At 34.1% G+C, this 16011-nt stretch overlaps 1 protein-coding gene across 6 annotated transcripts in view; it reads left to right on the plus strand.

The window, feature by feature from the left end:
- CD55 (CD55 molecule (Cromer blood group)) overlaps nucleotides 1-16011 on the plus strand; it is a 28453-nt gene that overhangs the window by 10161 nt on the left and 2281 nt on the right. The window contains exons 7-10 of one of the 6 annotated variants that reach the window (XM_064360315.1): nucleotides 3753-3884; nucleotides 4344-4424; nucleotides 6429-6449; nucleotides 7510-7812. In XM_064360315.1, the coding sequence (XP_064216385.1) occupies nucleotides 3753-3884; nucleotides 4344-4424; nucleotides 6429-6449; nucleotides 7510-7730 (455 nt within the window). In that variant the 3' untranslated portion in view covers nucleotides 7731-7812. Of the gene's footprint in view, nucleotides 1-3752; nucleotides 4425-6428; nucleotides 6450-7509; nucleotides 7886-16011 lie in introns of those variants that run through there. The other 5 variants (XM_064360312.1, XM_064360310.1, XM_064360313.1 and 2 more) reach the window with 5 other exon arrangements.

Here is a 16011-nt window from a genome sequence, read left to right on the forward strand (position 1 = left end):
ATATTCTGACTCCAAAATTTCTATTATTATCCATTCTCTTTCATCCTTCTAGTCTTTCAATGTCTTTTTATACCCAGATGGTACTCTCAGAATCCTTAGAACTGCTCTTTAAATATATTTTAAAAGAAATATTTAGAAGATCAGTGAAGCCGTATTAAATATTTATTGCCTAGTATCAGTCAGAGGCATTTGTTTAAGTAGTGGTGAATGCCAGCATGACTGAAGCGTTTGAATATTTACTTTTATAATTATAATTGAAATTTTATTAGTATGAATTTTAAAAATTCCCTATTAAAATAGTTTTTTATTATAAGTGTCATATATAGACATAATGACAATATTAAAGCCATGGAGATGAGTACGAAACGAGAAGTGAAAGTCTCTATCACTAGTCCTGCTCTGAGAGGTAACCATTTTTTATAAATTCTTGTGCTTTGTTTTAGAATATAAATAAACATACAAATATTTTTTACTTATCACGTAAATAGTGTGGGCATTCATTTATCTAACCACTCCTCTATCGATGGCAATTTAGGTTTTTTGTTCTAGTTTTCTTTTGTGAGCTATTATTGCGAGTGGTGCTATAATATTCTTGTACATCTCTGACTGCACATGTATGCAAGTACATTTGTACAATAAATTCCTTGCAGTATAATTGTAACAAAGATGTGAATTACATTTTTCATAGCTGTTAGTAACATTGCTTTTTAAAAGACTGTACCTATTTGGTCTCCCACTAATATTACATCATTGTGCTGTTTGCACCTTTAATAATAATAATTGTTATGGAGATTTGACAGTGTAGGTGGTAACATTATTTGAATTCATTTAATTATGATGAAGTTTTGGTGTGTATGCTTTTTAAATTTGGCCATTTGATCCAGTTCATATTGATTTTTCCAACTTTTATTAAATGATCATTATTTAGAGCTTAAAAACCATATGGAAGTACCCAAGTAGGCCATGGAAGGCTAATGCTTCCATTAAAACAACTATAATGTCTGAATAGATTACCAAAAAATTACATTTTTAAAGGCATAAGATACAGCTGTGGAAGCAACAAGTTCCGAATGAACTAAAATTCCTGGGGGCAGGTGGGTGAAGGCAACCCATTCTGAAGTAAGCCAGTTTTCCCTAGGGACATTTGCTGATTCTGAACTGGGACTAAGGATCCACCTTGACCCAGACAAAAGACTACTTCCAGGAAAGAGAAACCAGCAAAGCTTTAATGGTTGTGGAAGGATAGGGTAATACACTGCAAATTGAAGTCCTCAAATGCAAAACCAATTTTTCCTAAAGGCCATTTGCTAATTTGGGGGGCTGCATATGAGGCTGGGAAGCTTGACCCAAAGCTTCTAAAGTATCAAATGCATCAGACAAAAACCAAGAAAACTTTGCATTAGCAGACCAAACATGCACAGAATGAAAAACTAAAGGAAATTCTTCAAGTAGAATGAACGTAATTCCAGATAAAACGTGAAAACACAAGAGGAAATGAACACTGACAATGGTAAATGAATACTGAGTTTACAAACAGTGAATGTAATGTCCTGTGGGATCTGAATTATACATAGAATACAAATGCACAATAACAATAATGCAAAAGGCAGAAAGAGGGAAATTCATTTAAAGGTTACACAGTTCTAGCAGTACTGAAAAAGTGGTAAAAGTGATAGTTTGCATGATTGACTTATAGTCTAATAAATATTGTGATCTCTAGGATTGCTACAAATGAATGACAGAAAAATGCATAAATACATGACCTAATAAAATAATGATAATGGATATTCCAAAAGAGAACAAGAGATAGAGAACCAGAAAGGAACACAAAATAGATGGGTGAAATAGAAAACTAATAAGGTCTTTGATATAAATCCATGTATGTCAGTAATTACATTAAGGGTAATTTGACCAAGGTTGTCAGACTATTTTAAAAGGAACCTAGTTCTTTACTATTTACAAGAGATACAATTTAATTACAAGAACACAGAATAGTTGAAAGTAAAGGATGGAAAAATATACCATGCAAATATTAACCCTTCAAAATAAGCTGACACAGTTACATTAATATCAATGTATATTTTAAGATGAAACAGCTCATAATGATAAGGAGGCCAACTCAACAGTAATATATCACAATCCAGAATCTATATGTGTTAGATAAAATAGCTTCAATCTATATGTAGCAAAAATGGACAGAAGAACAGATAAACACACACTCACAGTTGGAGAATTCCACACCTATCTCAATAGCTAATAGGGCGAGCAGCCAGTGAGAGAGACTAAAGAAGATCTGAGCAACAATTAAACATAGATACATATAAGAGCATTGAACCTCGTTAGGACCAGTGGCCAGTATTTTTTTTCAAGTACACATGGATATTTACCAAAATTGACCATATGCGGGGCTCTAAGCTACAATACATTGCAAAAGATTGAAGTTACTCAGAGCATACCTCCTAGCCACAGTGCAATTAAACTAGATATCAGTAATGAAAAGATAACTAATAAATTAATTTCTAGGAAATTTAAACTCTAAGGTAGTATATAAATTCTCTGGATCAAAACTGAGAACTAACTTGATAGAACAAAGAATAATTTTTATATAGGAGGTCCTTAGAATGAAAGGTTCATACAAAAACTTATCCTGATAATAATTATCACTGTTTGAGTGCCTGCTGAATGCTGTGTTACCTACTAGACATTTCACCTGTGTTACCTGCTGTGTTGTTACCTGCTAGGCATTTTACCTACTAGGATTTAGTACCTACTGTACCTATCTACAGCAGCCTGTGAGACAGGTAGGGAGGCAGAAAAAAACGACCAATACCATCTGAGTTCCTAGGGCATCCTGTTTGTGATGGGGCTGTCAGCAGTCATCCTGGGTGATGTAATCTCTTGCTTTAGGGATAGACACTGTGAAATAGCTTACTTAGTTATTTCCCTTAATACTTACAATTATGTAGTGTGTTGGGCTTCTATCCTCATTTTACAGCTGAGGAAACCATAGCTTAGAGGGGTGAGTCACTAGTATGTGGTGAAATCAGGCATCGCACTACTCAATACTGCCTCAGCAGGGACTTTGTATAAGCAACCCAATGGCAGATGGGCTCTGAAGACCTAAAGAGTCGCTCTGCTGTTAGATCTGTGCTTTTCAGAATATGTTTTTATGAAAGTTTCATCGACTTGTTATCTAGTCTGAAATCTAAAGAGGAACTAATGTATGGAGAGTTACTAACCATCACAAGAGAAGTAAAAGAAGTTATTTTTATTCAGACTCGAGTATATTTTTAAAAAGAAGTCAAACAAAGCAAGTTATCACGCTCATTAAGGTTTCCTAAAAGCGACGGAAAAGGTAGCTACGCTGTGATTGTCTCTATTTGCCTAGTGACTACATCCTGTTATTCTTTAGTATTAGCCACAAAAGATAACTTGGGAGAGAAAGTAGAGACGTGCCACAGAATAAGATCACGAGTGACTCTAACTTTGATTTATTTCACAAGAAGCAGCTTAAGCACCTCAGTATAATTTGTTATTAAGTCTGCTTTAGTCACCCGTAGGTATAATTTGTATCAAAGCAAAAGCAATTTAGCATTTCAGCTCCTTGAGAAATATACAATAAGAGTTGGTTTCCTGAAAGTCATACCTAGGTGTTTGTGGGGAGAGAGAGAGGATAGCCACAGAGCAAGTAATGGCTAAGAATCTTAATGTGGCCAGCAGTATTCCTTATTTCTTAACCTTTTTCTTCACAGGAAAATCTGCAACTTCCATGGCCCCACCAACAGTTCAGAAATCTACCACAGCAAATGTTCCAACTACAGAAGCTTCATCAACTTCTCAGGAAACTTCCACTTCTCAGAAAACTACCACAGCAAATGCTCAAGGTACAGGAACTCCGTCAGTTCTTCAGAAACACACCACAGTACATGTTTCAGCTACAGGAGTCCCATCAACACCTCAAAAAAACACCAGTGTAAATGTTTCAGCTACAGAAGTCTCACCAATTCCTCAGAAACCTACCACTGTAAATGTTTCAGCTACAGGAACCCCACCAATTCCTCAGAAACCCACCAGAGCAAATGATTCAGCCACCAAAGCCCCAGCAACAGCTCAGACATCTCTCATATCAAAAACCTTATCTACAAGGACCCCTCCTGCAGCTCAGAATCCCATAATGACAAATGCTTCTGCTACACAGACCACACTAACAGCCCAAAGATTGACCACAGCAAAAGTTCCATTTACGCAGAGTCTTCCAACAACACAAAAGTCCACTAATGTACATTCCCCAGTGTCTAACGGTCTCAAGAGTACACAAAGATTCCCTTCTGCTCATATTACAGCAACACAGAGTACACCCGTTTCTAGGACAACCAAGCATCCTCTTGAAACAACCCCAAGTAAAGGAAGTGGAACCGGTTCAGGTCAGTTGACACTGTGCAGGTTTACTGAGTATGGATCTAACGTGCTATGGTGAAAATATAAACTTGACCAAGATTGCAGGGTTAAATGGTCTCTAATTTATTATAGCCAGAGTTTTTCATACTAATACTTTTTACTTTCTTTGGAGGTGGACTTGGATTGTACTAGGGCAAATCTTTAAAAAAAGAAACATTTACAATAATAGAGAAAAAGACTGTGACCCCATTAAAAAATGCTAGATTAAGATTGGCAAAGAAATTCTGTTTTCTCTAGTAGTTTTAGGGAGTCGTCGAATACCTCAAGACTTCTTCAAAGAACCAAATATGTGCTGTCTTTAAGGTTGAGTCCTGGGTCTAGTTCATTAATAGAGTCCCATCCCTCGAAGCATGCCAAGGAATCTTTCCAGATTCCCTAGAGTTGCAGATTTGGTAAAGCACCTCAATACTATCATCTAAGTAATTGAAAATACAGAGATTCTTTCAAATAGTTTGTATCATTACAAGGCTCTATAAATGATAGCTTCCCAGTGGAACCAATAATTGTGTTGTATCTATAGTTTTACCCATTATGACTATATTTTCAAAATGATTTTATACATTTCATAATTGTTACCTTGAAGCCTATTTTGCCAGCACCTGGATATTTTTAAGAATTACATCGTGGATGTTACTGTTAAGGTTCCCTAATACATTTCCCCAGCCCATTTTTCTCCCTCTAAGGCAATTACTGCCCTGAAGCTAATGTGCTTACTTCCTGTCTGTTTTCATGTTTATACTCCATGTATGTATCCATAAGTAGTACATAATATTGTTTCATATTTTTAAAATAATTTACAGACATTGTATATGTTTCATTATCTAACTTTCAGCACTCAGCATTGGTTTTGTGGCTTATATTGATTCATTTAGATTTAGTTCACTGATTTTAATTCTTTATGGGGATTTTTACTTTAAAATTTTAAGACATCTCTTGGTCTAAAATTTCTAGGTCGAATACATCCAGTTTTTAATAGGATAAGGCAAAGAGAAATCAGCGTTACTTATAAATTTGTTATAGAACTAACTTTATTGACATATTTCCTTCTGTAAAAAGTATGATAATTTAACAAATTTAAACTGAACCGAATGAGTCAATTATAATAATAAAAATATCAATGCCGAGGATCAAATTTTACTCTTAAATACAATTAATTTACTCTTTCAGGGCACAATATAATATGCCATATTTGACTCTTACTGAAAAAAAATTTTAGCGACCACTTACTGAATAGATAATGACATGTTCCTTTTACCTTCTATTTGATGCCACTCATCCATACTACAGCCTTGCAAAGTATCTTTAGTTTTATTTTTTAGATGAGGAATTAGAGGCTTAGAGATTAATTCATACAGTTTACATCCAGTGCACAGTTTCATCCTGCATTTTTTCGACTGAGTATATTGCCTGTTCTAAACGGTACTCTGAGTAAATAAATGTGTTCACCTTACTTAGGAGAGCAGCTTATTTATTGTTATAAATATGCTTGTATGAAAGTAAATTTATTTTTGCAATGCTTCACCCATAGTCACTCAAATATATAAATAATAAGGTGATATGGCAGTTTTGAGTTTTGATATAGTCTGTTGAAAGGGACTTAGGCTTCTTATAGTTTCTTGATAGTAGGATTGGGTCAGCAATTATTTACTGTCTAAGTTTTCAAACCTGTTTCTTGCCCCCAAGTCTTAAAACCAAATTTAAATGGCATTGGTTTTGGTATTCAGTAACTCTTTATCATAATTTATATTTACAGTGTTGATTCTGTTGAACAGATATAATAATGTTTACATTACACTTGATTAAGTTAATATGTAATTGTTTTCATAAATTTATAATTATTTCATTTATGGAAATTTGAGTTGCTTTTGAGTTTTCAAGTGTAGTTTATTGATAGTATATGAAATTGCTAGCAAATCAATGACTTTGACAAATTTTTATTTTTAATCTTTTTTTTTTTCCTTCTTCTGTAGGTACTACCATTCTTCTATCTGGTAAGTTTGGCTTTCAGGCAGTTAAAAGAAATTGTTTTCACTGTGAGATATACAATCCATATTCCTGGAATATAATATGATTTCTTGTTTTTTTTTTTTTTTTTTTTTTTTTTTTTTTTTTTTTTTTGAGACGGAGTTTTGTTCTTGTTACCCAGGCTGGAGTGCAATGACTTCTTGTTTTTTTTAAAAAATTTATCCTGCAATTTATTTTTAAACTTTTTAGTATGGAAAACTTTAAACATCACTCAAGTAGGGAAAATAGTACAGTGAATCCTCTTATACTCACTCGGTTTCAGTAATTTTCAACTCATGGCTACCCACTTCCCCCACACTCCCTGGATTATTTGCAAGACAATACCAGACATCATATCATTTTCTTCATAAACATTTCACCAAGTAACCTTTATAAAAACATAACCACATAGCATACCTAAAAAAATCCAGTAATTCCTTAATATCAGCAAATATTTACTCAGTATCCAAACTTCCCTGATTATCTTAAAATTTTTAAATTGATACATAATGTTTTATGTGTTTATGGGGTACGTGTGATATTTTGTTACATGCATGGACTGTGTGATTCTCAAGTCATTATTTGGGGTATTCATCATCATGAGTTTTATTTCTGTGTGTTGGTAACATTTTAGGTCCTTTCTTCTAGTGACTATGAAAAATAAATACTATTGCTAACTATACTCACCCTACTCTGCTGTTGAATATTGGAACGTAAACCTTCTATCTAACTGTATGCTTATACCCATCGGCCAAAGTCTCTTTATCCCCCCTCCTACTCACACCCTTTTTCCAGCCTCTGGTATCTAACATTCTACTCTCTACCTCCATGAGAACTTTTTTAGGTCTCACATGTGAGGAAGAGCATGCGATATTCATCTTTCTTGCTTGGCTTATTTCATTGAATATAATGGCCTCTAGTTCCATTCATGTTGCTGCAAATGACAAGATTTTATTCTTTCTATGGCTGTATGTATTGTAGTCTATATATATGCTAGATTTTTTTCTTTCTTTTTTTCTTTTTTTTTTTTTTTTTTTTTAGAGAGAGGGTCTTGGCCTGTCACCCAGGCTGGTGTGCAGTGGCATGATCGTAGCTCACTGCAGTCTCGAACTCCTGGGCGCAAGCGATTCCTCCACTTCAGCTACCTGAGTATCTGGTACTACAGGCATGTGCCACGACGCCCAGCTAAGTTTTTGAAATTTATTTTTTGTAGAAACAGGGTTTTGCTATGTTGCCCACGCTGGATTCGAACTCATGGCCGTATGTGATTCTTCTGGACTCTCAAAATATTGCGATTTTAAGTGTGAGCCACTGCACCTGGCCTCACGTTTTCTTTATCCATTTGTACATTGATGGACACTTAAGATGATTCCATATCTTTGCTATTGTGAATAGTGCTTCAATAAATATGTGAATGCACATATCTTTTTGATGTATTGATTTATTTTCCTTTCAATAAATACCCAATGGTGGGATTGCTGGATCATAAGATAATTCTATTTTTTGTTTTTTCAGGAATCTCCATATTGTTTTCCATAGTGGCTGTACAAATTTACATTCTCACCAACAGTATATAAGATTTCCCTTTTCTTTACATCCTTACCAGCATTTGTTATTTTTTGTCTAAAAATGGCCATTCTAACTGGGGGTAAGAACTGATATCTCATTGTGGTCTTTTTGTGTATTTCCATGATAATTAGTGAAGAGCAGTTTTTCATCTATCTGTTGGCCATTGATATGATGTCTTTTGAGAAATGTCTGTTCATGTCTTTTGCCCACTTTTCAGTGTGATTATTTGTTTTTTGCTGGTAAGTTGAGTTCCTTGTATATTCTGGATATAAGTACCTTTACAGATATATAGTTTGTAGATATTTTCTTCCATTCAACAGGTTGTCTCTTCACTCCGTTGTTTCCTTTGCTGTATACAAACTTTTTAGTTTAATATAGTCCTACTTATCTATTTTTGTTTTTATTGTCTGTGCTTTTGAGTTCTTAGCCATTAAACCTTTGCCTAGACTAATGTCCCAAAGAGTTTTCCTGATTTTTTTTTTCTAGTAATTTTATAGTTGTGGATCTTATGTTTAAGTTTTTAATTCATTTTGATTTGATTTTTGTATATGGTGAGAGGCAGAGGTCCAACTTCATTCTTCTGCATGTGGATATTCAATTTTCCCAGCACCATTTATTGAAGAAGATATTTTTTTTCCAATGTATGTTCTTGGCACCTTTGTAAAAGAAAATCAGTTAGCTATAAATGTGTGGATTTATTTCTGGGTTCTCTATTCTGTTCCATTATTCTGTGTGCCTGTTTTTATAACAATACTATGCTGTTTTGGTTACTATAACCTTATATTTTGAAGTCAGGTAGTATGATGCTGCCAGCTTTGTTGTTTTTGCTCAGGTTGTGTTAGCTATTTGGGCTCTTTTTTGGTTCCACAATAATTTTAGGATTTTTTTTCTATTTCTGTGAAAAATGATATATCTTGATAGGGGTCGTATTGAATTTTTAGATTGCTTTGGGCAGTATAGTCATTTTAACAATAATAATTCTTACAGTCTGTGAGCATGGGATGTCTTTCCCTTTGTATCCTCTTCAGTGCCTTTTATCTGTGTTTTGTAGTTTTCCTTGTAGCGGTCTTTAACCTCGTCAGTTAAATCTGTTGCTAGGTATTTTATTTATTTATTTTTTTGGTCATTGTAAATGGGATTGCCTTCTTGATTTCTTTCTCAGTTCTCTCATTACTGTATAGAAATGTTTACTGTTGCATGTTGATTTCGTGTCTTGCAACTGTACTGAAGTTATCAGATCTAAGAGTTTTTGGTGAAGTCTTTAGGGATTTTTTTTTAACATATAAAATCATATCTTTAGCAAAGAGGGACAATTTGACTTCCTCTTTTCCAGTTTCGATGCCTTTTTTTCTTTCTTTTGCCTGGTTGCAAGTTGATGAAATTGAAAACTTGATTCTCTCTGAGCCAGATGAAAACTTGGTTCTTCAATGAAATGAAAACTAGGACTTCCCGCACTGTGTTGAATATAAGTGGTGAAAATAGATCTAAGAGAAGGATTTCTCTTAGATCCAGTTCTTAGAAGAAAGGCTTTCAGCTTTTCCCCATTCAGTAGAATATTAGCTATGGGTTTGTCATGTGTGACCTTTATTGTGTTAACATGTTACTTCTTTGCCTAGTTTGTTGAGAGTTTTATTGATTTGCGTGTGTCGAATCATCCTTGCATCCCTGGTTGAAATCCCACTTGGTCATGGTGTACTAATTTTTTGACATGGTGTTGGATTTGGTTTGCTAATATTTTGTTAAGAATTTTTGCGTCTATATTTAACAAGGATATTGGCCGGTGGTTTTTTTGTTCTTGTTACGTTCTTGTCTGGTTTTGGTATTAGGGTAATGCTGGCCTTGTAGAATGAGTCAGGGAAAGTTTTCTCCTCTTCAAATTTTTTTGAATAGTTTCAGGAGGATTGGTATTAATTCTCCTTGATATGTTTGGTAGCGTTTAGTTTTGAATCCATCCAATCCTGGGCTTTTCTTTGTTGGAGACTTTTTATTATGATTCAGTCTTACTGCTTGTTACTGGTCTGTTCAGATTTTCTGTTTCTTCCTGGCTCAATCTTGATAGGGCCATGTCTCCAAGAATGCATTAATTTCCTCTAGCTTTTCCAGTTTGTCAATGTATAGTTGTTCATAATAGTATCTGATATTTTGTATTTTTGTGGTATCAGTTGTAATGTCTCTTTTTTCATTTCTGATTTTATTTGGGTCTTCTCTCTTTTTTTCTTGGTTAGTCAAGCAATTGGTTTATCAATTTTGTTTATCTTTTCAAAAAAAGCAAGTTTTCATTTTATTGTTTTTTAGTCTCTATTTTGTTTAGTTGTGCTCTGATTTTTCTTATTTCATTCCTTCTAATTTTGGAGTTGATTTGTTCTTCCTTCTCTGTTTCCTTAAGATACAAATGATTGTTTATTTGAAATCTTTCTGCTTTTTTGATGTAATCTTTATTGCTGTAAACTTCCCTGTTAGCACTGATTTTGCTGTGTCTAATAAGTTTTGCTACACTGTTTCCATTTCTATTTTTTCAAGAATTTTTTCATTTCATCCTTAATTTCTCCCTTGACCTAATGGTCATTCAGAAGCATGTTGTTTAATTTCCATTTATTTGTACAGTTTCCAAAGTTTCTGTTGTTGTTAATTTCTAGTTTAATTTCATTATGGTTTGAGAAGATACTTGATACTATTTTTGACTTTTTCACATTTATTGAGACTTGTTTGGTATCCTAACATATGTTCTATTCTGGAGATTGTTTCATATGCCATTGAGAAAATAGGTCCATTTGGTCTAATATGCAGTTTAAATCCAATGTTACTTTATTAACTTTTTGTTCAAATGAGCCAGTTTAAATCCGATGTTTCTTTATTAACTTTTTGTTCAGATGAGCTAACGCTGACAGTGGGAGGCTGAAGTTCTGAACAATTACTGTATTAGAGTCTATCCCTTTACATCTGACAATATTTGCTTTATATGGTTAGGTGCTCCAGGACTGGGTGCATGCATGTTTGGAATTGTTATATCCTGTTGCTGAACTGATCTCTGTCAATTATGTAATGACCTTGTCTGTCTCTTTTTACTGTTTTTGACCTAAACTCTGTTTTATCTGATAGAAATATAGCTAATCCTGTTTGCGTTTAGTTTGTGTTAGCATGCAGTATCTTTTGCCATCTCTTTACTTTCAGTCACAATGTGTTTTTACAGATGAGATGAGTTTCTTGAAAGAAACATATAGTTGGATTGTGTTTTTTTCATCCATTCAGCCAGTATACACCTTTTAAAAGGAAAGTTTAATCTGTTTACATTCAGGGTTGTTATTAGGTGAGGGATTATTCCTGTCATTAATTGATTTCTGTTTGTTTTGTTCCTTTTGTTCTCTCTTATTACTGTGATGTGGAGCTTTTCTGCCATAACATTTTAATTTTTTCTTCTTTGTGTGTTTGATCTACCAGTGGTTTTTTTAAAAATTTCTGCTTTGTTTTCACAATTGTAGGTATTATTCTTTCTCTTCTGGGTATAGCACTCCCTTAAGCATTTCTTGTAACCCATCTCATGGTGATGAATTCCATCAGCTTTCTTTTGTCTGGGAAAGATATTATTTCACCTTCATTTATGAAGGATAACTTCCTAAGTTTAGTGTCTTTGACTGGTAGTCTTTTTCTTTCAGCACTTTGAGTATATCATCCCATTCTCTCCTAATCTGTAAGGTTTCTGCTCAGAAATCCATTGTTAATCTGATGGGGGTTCCTTTATAAGTGACTAGATGCTTTTCCCTTGCTATTTTTAGAACTCTCTGTTTTTGACTTTTGAGACAGAGTTTCATTCTGTCACCCAGCCTGGAGTGCAGTGGCACAATCTTCGCTCACTGCATCATCTAGGTAACTCCAGTTGTTGTAGGTAGGTAGGTAGGTAGGTAGAATTCTAACTTGGGTTCTTTGGGAGTAGAGATGATACTCTCTATATTAATGTAGTATCTGCCTAATGTAAATTTTGCTTGAAGAGTATCAGGTATTTTTACTGAAAATATTACAAACGGTTAAAATTGTGGCCTAAATCTGGGGCTAGAAGTAAGTTTTTCTCTGGCAATAAAGTGTTTGACTTATCCTTTCCTGGTCTCAGTTTTCTTCTCTGGAAACAAGCTATCAAGTGATTTTGAAATTATAAACAGTTGCCTTTGAACCTGAAAGTTTTGTTTGTCTCTAATTTGGGAGATAATATGCTCTCATTAAGTTACTGAAAAGATACGTAGAATTTTATTTTTCATATTTCTGTGTTTTGCCCTGGTTTTCTTTTAAACCATCAGCCTCTACACTTTCTTCTAGAACTATGTATATGTGTTGATCATTGTTCTAGGAATAGCCTCTTACTTCTTTCATCCAGATGTTCTAGATCACTCTGAATTTCCTATCTTGATTTATCATTCAAATAAGAAATAAGATATTGAAAATGGTGGAATTAGTGGGAACTGGTGACGGGAAGAGAAACCCAAAATTTTTTAGGAGCTGTGGTTTATTTCATGGATAGGCTTTTTAAGTTAGTGATACAATGTTAAAGGACCAGTTAAATAAACTTATAAAGTAAAATACTGTAAAAACTTACCTGTGGTAGAATGAGCTGTTTTTTTTAAATGACATTTCCATATGGCAGTGCAATTGTACAGTGTCTCTATTTTGCTGATTTGAAGTCAAACACACTCATTAGTCACGTGAGCTTCAGTTGCTTTTCTAGCATCATCTATCATTTCCTTTGTAGTATAGACCTACAGAGTTGAGTCCAGGGACATTGGGCAGAGTTGGTGGTAGTGGGGGTGGGGGGCGGTGTTGGTGAGGAAAGGGAGAACGAGGATAGTTAGAGAAAGGGGCAAATGGATGCATTTGAGAAAAAAGATTGTGTAAGCTATAAAAGTGATTTGATGTTGACCAACTTATTTGACCAATTATTTGCTGTTCAGCTCAAAACAGCACATTGAACCTTAAAAGTGAATATAACTTTTTAAAATGAAATTTAATCTACAATAGACTGAACACTGAAAAGCATATTCTGTAGGCAAAGCAAAGATATTTTGCCCTTTAAGCTCAGATGATAATAGTACAGGCATATTTCCTGTGATGGAGAAATGCCTACATATCTGTTATCTCTACTATAAACTAAGTAAATGTCCTTCCCATTAACCACTGTGTTAATATGTAACTTCCTTCTTTCCAAGACTCAGTTTACTCATCTAAAAAATAAAAGTGAACTCTAAGATACTTTCTAGCTCTAAAATAACATAATTCTGTCACGATATTTGAATGCTCAATGATGAAAACATGTAAAATCAAGCACGGTTGGGTTGAAACACTTTAGAATCCCCTCAAACCTGTCCAGAAAATTTTATTTGAGCATTGTGATACTCTAAATATCTTTCTTCCTTTTTCTTTCAAAGAAAACAGGACAAATAAAACATGCATTTGTCAAAAACTTGTGACATAAGGAAGCCATATATAAAATGCAATTAATGTCTCCTATGTTTTAACTCACTTCATAACCAGTATGTATGTCATTGTGAAGCCATAATATAATCTTTAATTACTCATGTTTCTATTAACTGTGTTACCATATCTTTTCCCCTTCAAGGGTTTCTTGCTTGTACTGTATTAAGTGGTACCCTAATTCTAGTCATTGGACTATGGAAAATCAGGGTGAGCAGAAATTCTGATGATTTTTAAAATTTATTCCTAGTTTCTTTTCAGTAAAATTTGGTACTGTATCAGTAGATAACTCTCTTAGCTTTATTTAATTTTTGGCATCTTTTTATTCATTTTGTCTATAATTACTATCCTGGATGAGCAGACTTCATGTTTCTTTTTTCTCAATATGTTCAAAGGCACATTTCAAAGGAAAGTGAATTGAAGTCTCATTTTGTGATCTATTGATCCACTCACCCTTTTTTCCACTCAGTATAATTTACAGTAGTGTCTCTGTATTGTACAGAAGCAGAGAAATCTAGGAAAAGTCAACCTCAAACATACTGTGAAATTGCCTGTGATTAGGCCTTTTCCTCAGTTCTATTTGTGGATAGATGCCAGTCCAGCTTAAAACAGCCCAGTGGTTAAGACAGCAGGCTCTGGAGCCCGACGGCTCAGTTTGAATCCTGAGTCTACCATTTAGGAGTTATTTGACTGTGAGTAATTTAACCTCTCTATGCCTCAGTTTTCTTATTTGTAAAATGGGGGAAATACAGTACCTACCTCATGTGTTTATAGTAAGGATCAAATGAGTCACCTGTCAAGTGCTTAGAACATTGCTTGGCACATAGTGAGCACTCAGATATTAAAACAGCAACAGCACACACACACATCAGTATTATTTAAAATATCTAATCTCCATTGAATACACATAACATTAAGTATAAATGTCAGGATTGGCTCTGATGTGTCCTGTAGACAGAGAATGATTTAAATCTACCCTCTTCTGTTTTGTAGATTTAACTGTTCAGAAAACCAGTTGTGGAGTTTATGCAAACTTGAGTTATTTCTAAGCTGCCCTAATGCCTATTAACTAATAAGAAAACTATATTTTAATGCTGTTATTAAATTGTCTGATTTAATTATTTGCATGATTTGACCTATCTACTTTTTACCCTCCACAACTTTCCTTTCTTCTTAAATTAACAATATTACTTAAGCATATTATAAGTTAAAGTATGTAAATATTCTTTAACTCACTAAATGAGCCAGTCTTTTAGAAAAATATTTGACTATTAGGTCCGGGGAGTGATTAATAATTTTTACAGGCATTTGTTTAATAGCATCAAAATATTCTAGCTGTCACAATAGCAAATATAGTAAAACATAACTTTTTCTCCAGATATATTAAAAACTTTTTAGGAATGTGATTTAGAGCCTAGCAAAAACTCACAGAGTTAGTTCTAAGTCATTTAAAGTGAGCTGGTATGAAAGCTTCAGCAAAGCTGCTCTAAAAAAATTAAACCACCAATCTTATGTATTCTCTTGTATTTGTTCCAACTTTCCTTTTGAAATACTATTATCAATATATCAAGTTATAAATTATCAATGTATAGAGTATTATCAGTTTACCAAAGCTGCTTTGAGGCTCCCTGGATTGGTGGGAGTAGGGATTGGTTGGGGGGCGGGAGGTAGCAGGATGTGTAAGTTTACGAGATGCTGTCTCTTGGCTTTCATCAGTTTTTTTTACATACTTTGGTAAAGTGATTGGCTGTGATACTTGTATGTCCTATTAAGGACACAAAGTGCTGGAACATAGAAGGAGGGAATACAGTAACTTCTGCTTATCCTTGGGGGAATGTTTCAAGACCCCCCAGTGAATGCCTGAAACCACAGATAGTACCTAATCCTATATATGCTGTTTCTTTTCCTGTATGTACATACCTATGAGATACGGTTTAATTTATTAATGAGGCACGGTAAGAGATTAGCACCAACTGATAATAAAGTAGAACAATTAGAGCAATCTGTTGTAGCAAAAGTTATGTGAATGGGGTCTCTCTCTGTCTCTTTGTCAAAATGTCTTATTGTATTGTACTCACCTATTTTCAGATTGTGGTTGACTAAGGGTAACTGAAACCACAGATAAGGAGACTACGGTGTTTGTTTAGAATTGTATTTTGGGGTTTTGCAGTAAACTTAATTGCTTATTTTCTGAATTAGAGGGAAACTCATGCAAACTCCTAAGAAAGAATTTGCCTTTTTTGTGCGCACATAAAAACACTCCACTTGCCTTATTTTGGAAGTATAAGCTGTCGAGGGTAAGAGTTAGCTTTACATATGTTTGGCTAGCCTCCTGATTTCACATTGATTTAATTAAATATTTGATCTTCATTAAGACGGGGGATATAGTTAATGTGCAAGTGATAATGTGGTTTCATTTAATGATTCTTCATGTTTGCCTATCAAAGGATTTATTTCTTTCTTTTAGAAGAGTTAGTTCTGTATGATAAATTTTAGTTTAGGGATGGGAGTGTAAGCAAATGC

This window comes from Aotus nancymaae, unplaced genomic scaffold (genome assembly GCF_030222135.1).
Source record: "Aotus nancymaae isolate 86718 unplaced genomic scaffold, 86718_ANA_hifiasm-v0.15.2.pri h1tg000039l, whole genome shotgun sequence".
Lineage (NCBI taxonomy): Eukaryota > Metazoa > Chordata > Mammalia > Primates > Aotidae > Aotus > Aotus nancymaae.